This window comes from Nothoprocta perdicaria, unplaced genomic scaffold, assembly GCF_003342845.1.
Source record: "Nothoprocta perdicaria isolate Ctin4 unplaced genomic scaffold, notPer1 scaffold_372, whole genome shotgun sequence".
In the NCBI taxonomy this organism is placed as follows: Eukaryota; Metazoa; Chordata; class Aves; order Tinamiformes; family Tinamidae; genus Nothoprocta; species Nothoprocta perdicaria.
Window position 1 is genome coordinate 191284 of NW_020455613.1, and position 3565 is coordinate 194848.

The 3565-nt window shown below is 73.0% G+C and overlaps 1 protein-coding gene across 1 annotated transcript in view; it reads left to right on the forward strand.

The window, feature by feature from the left end:
- The window catches only part of PLEKHH3 (pleckstrin homology, MyTH4 and FERM domain containing H3), an 8711-nt gene that overhangs the window by 1844 nt on the left and 3302 nt on the right, over positions 1-3565 (forward strand). The window contains exons 2-7 of the mRNA XM_026044592.1: positions 8-82; positions 2277-2332; positions 2763-2845; positions 2917-3111; positions 3183-3340; positions 3416-3540. Of these exons, the coding sequence (XP_025900377.1) occupies positions 8-82; positions 2277-2332; positions 2763-2845; positions 2917-3111; positions 3183-3340; positions 3416-3540 (692 nt within the window). The remainder of the gene's footprint in view (positions 1-7; positions 83-2276; positions 2333-2762; positions 2846-2916; positions 3112-3182; positions 3341-3415; positions 3541-3565) is intronic.

Sequence of the window (3565 nt, forward strand, 5' to 3'; positions counted from 1 at the left end):
CGGCGAGGCGGAGCGGGAGGCGGACGGCGAGGCCGAGGAGGCGGCGGCGGCGGCCTTCGAGCTCCGCGCACGGGGCGCCCAGGTGGGTCCGCACCGCCCGACGTGTCGGCGGGCGCGCGGGGATCGGGGCTGCGGCTCGGCCCGGCCCGGGCGCACGGGGACCGACGCGGATCCCCACCGGGGCCGCACTGCCGCCTGCGGGACCTTGTAGCGAGCGCGGCGCCTTGGCCCAGCTCGACCCGGTCCGGCGCGGGGCTCTCCGCGGCTGCCAGCACCGCCTCCGGCTCGTGGCCGGCGGCGAGCGCCCTGCCCGGGCACGTCCCGCCGGCCCGGCTGCCCTTGGCGCGTCCCCGGCGCTCCGGGGCTCGGCGGGGCCGGGACGGCGGCGCTGCCCCTGGCCGTGCCAGGGCCCGGGCCGAGCGCGGCGGCGCCCTGGCCGCCTGCCACTCGCCGGCATGTGGGCAGCCGGACAAAGCTGCGCTTCAGGACGGGGAGCGGGACGGTGCGGGGAGTGCTGGATTTGGAACATGGGGCTATGGGAGTGCGGGGTGGGGGGCTGCCATGGGGCCTGGCCCCTGGCTCTGGGCTCCTGGCAGCCGCTCGTGGCCACAGGCAGCCGCGCAGTGCAACCATTCCCATCCCCCTGCAAGTTGGGCTTGGAGTCCAGGCTGGCTGAGCTGTCCGCAGGGAGCAGGTCTAGGGGCTCCTGGCCCAGCTGCTGCGTCCATTCTCACTGGTATCAGTGGGGCCGTGGTAGGAATGGTGGTGGGGACAAGAGAAGGCACCAGCTGGTGTGGCACCCGGGGACATTTCTGCTCCCTTTGGCACTGGGGGGCCCCTCTCAGAGGAAGCCTGGATGGGCACCACTGCTCTTGTTAACTGATGGTCATCTCCAGATGCGGGGCTGAGGGTTTCCTGGTGCCAGGGCACCCACTGGCTGCAGATGTAGTGTCAGTGCCACAAGCCATGTTGGGGCTGGTGGCCACGATGCCAGGGCCAGGTCGGCTCTGTGCCACTGCTGCAGTTCACTCCGGCTTGGGGCTCAGTCCTCACAGCACTGCCAGGCTCCCGCAGCTGCGTGCCCGGACCCGCGGCACCGGGCAGCTCTCCCGGGGCATTTCCCCTTGGGGCGGCAGGCAGGAGCGCAGCCTGCATCTCCCTGCTCCGGCTGCTTCCTCGCCCTGGGGAAGCGGCACTACGGACGCGGCGCTTCCCTCCTGTGGGGCTGCATGGGGAACTGCGATAACGCTGCGGGGGGATCCCTGCCCCGCGGGGCTGCTGCCGGGCCCCAAGGCTGGGCTGCCCGTTCCTGCCAGGGGAGGCCACGTGTGCTGGTGGTGGCCAAGCACAGCCTGGGCTGGCTCCTGTGTCCCTTGCGCATCCTGGCCATGGGTGCTGTGGAATGGCCTGATGCTCCTGGGCTGATGCTCCACCGGGATGGGGACACTGGAGACAATCCTGCTGCAGCCGGGCTGCCCCGGTGCAGGAGGCTGGGGATGGTGCGGCCTTGGGGACGGATGTGCCCGTGTCCCACGTCCCGCGCTGGCTCCGAGGTCAGGGCCCGTGTGGGCGCTGTGGTGCCGCTTCCCTGGAGAGGCTTTTGCCTGCCCGAGGCCGCTGGCTCCTCGAAAACGGCGGCACCGCCATCCCTTCCCGGAGCGTGGGACCAGCTGCCCTGGCCCTGGCCCCGGCCGCCTCCTCTCTCCATTTATTTATATCTTGGGGAAGGAGCCGGCCGCTGCCGCTGCCTCCTCCCACCGGCTGCAGCCAGGAGCCGGCCCCAGGCCGCGCGGGGCGACAGGGCCAGCCAAGAGCCGGCCCTGCGCACGGGGCGCTGGATTTGCCGGTGTCCTGGGGCACCTGTGCCCAGGCTGGGGCTGCCGCTGCGCGTCCTGTCCCCAGCAGCTCCCTGCCCCCATCCCTGGAGCTATTTTTAGCAGCCATCTCCATGTCTGGGTGCTCCGGCCGGTGGTGTCCTGGGGCACCGGGCTGCGTCCCGGCTCGTGGCCGGGCTGCGGCCAGCAGCGCCGCGGAGGAACCGGCTTGTGCCGCGGGGCTGGGGACTTCCCTGCGGCGCGTCCCACCGCCGCGGGCAGGAAGCCGCGGGCCGGGACAATGGGACTTTGTGCCGGCAGCACATTACTCAGCACTGACCTTGTGCAACGCCGCGTGGTGCGGAGCCTGCCGGGGTGAGCCGAGGACAGGCGCCCCGCGCCGCGGCAGCGCGGCCCGCGCTGGGGCCGCCCCGGGGCTCAGGGCTCTCCGTTGCTCCGCAGGGGTCCCTGGAGCTGAGCCTGCGCCAGCCGGCCCGCAGCAGCAGCAGCTCCGAGCGGTGAGTGGAGCTGCGCGCGTCCCGTGCCCGGGGCTGCGGCAGGAGCTGCCGCCGCCTCCCGCTTTTCGCTGTGGGCACAGAGGGGCCCGCACACCTGGGCACCATCCCTGCCTGTGCCAACTACTTGGGCCCGTGCCCTGGGCATGCGGCGGCTTGGCTATGCTGAGGCCGTGCTCGGTGCCCTGCACCACTGGGGTTGGGGGGCTGCGGGGGCCAGCCCGACGCAGCACCCGTCCTCCCGCGCCGCCCCGCTGCCAACATTCCTTCCTGGTTGTTCATTTTCCGAATTCCTTGGCAGGGCCGCCGCTGCGAGCGGCTTATTTTTAGCCAGGGTCATCTGCACCCAGAGTGGTGGCCGCGTTCCCACCGCGGGGGGACGGGGGCGCGGGGGAGCGGCGGGAGCCCCGGCTGAGCGCCGCGTCTCGCGCAGCTCCCTGCTGGCCTCCGAGGAGATGCGGAGCCTCATCGTGGAGCCGGGGCCGGCGGAGGACGAGGCCGAGGCGCTGGTGCAAGGTGGGCATGTGGGGCCCAGGGCGCCGCGAGCACCGGCGCCGCGTGGCCTCCGCTGAGCTCCCGCTCCACAGGCTGGTTGCAGCGCGAGGTGCGCGGCGGCGCCCGGGCGCCCTGGATGCGCCCGCGGAGATACTGGTTCGTGCTGACGCCCGACTCACTCGACTACTACAGCAGCAATGAGAGGGGGGCCAAGCGGCTGGGCTCGCTAGTGCTCACCAGCCTCTGCGCCGTGCTCTGGCCGGACAAGCAGAGCTACAAGGAGACGGGTAGGGCAGCGGGGATCGGGGGTTGTGTAGGGGCGGCCGGGGGCGGCGCGTGAGCCCTGTGTCGCCCGCAGGCTACTGGAGCGTGACGGTGTTCGGCAGGAAGCACTGCTACCGGCTGCATGCGGAGCGGCTGGACGAGGCCGTGCGCTGGGCGTGCGCCGTGCAGCGCGTCATCGAGAGCAAGGCGCCCGTGCAGACGCCCACGCAGCTGCTCATGCGGGATGTGGAGGTGAGTGGGGACAGGGGTGGCCGGGACACGGGTGGCTGCCGGCCCCGCGCCCGCTGCCACCACTGCTCCCCGCAGGAGCAGGGCGGCAGCCCCGAGGCGCTGGAGCAGATCTACCGCCGCAACCCCATCCTGCGCTACAGCGGCAGCCCGCTCTACGCGCCCCTACTGCCCTTCCCGTACGGCAGCGCCGAGGCGCGCGGTGAGCGGGGCCCGGGCACGGGGCGG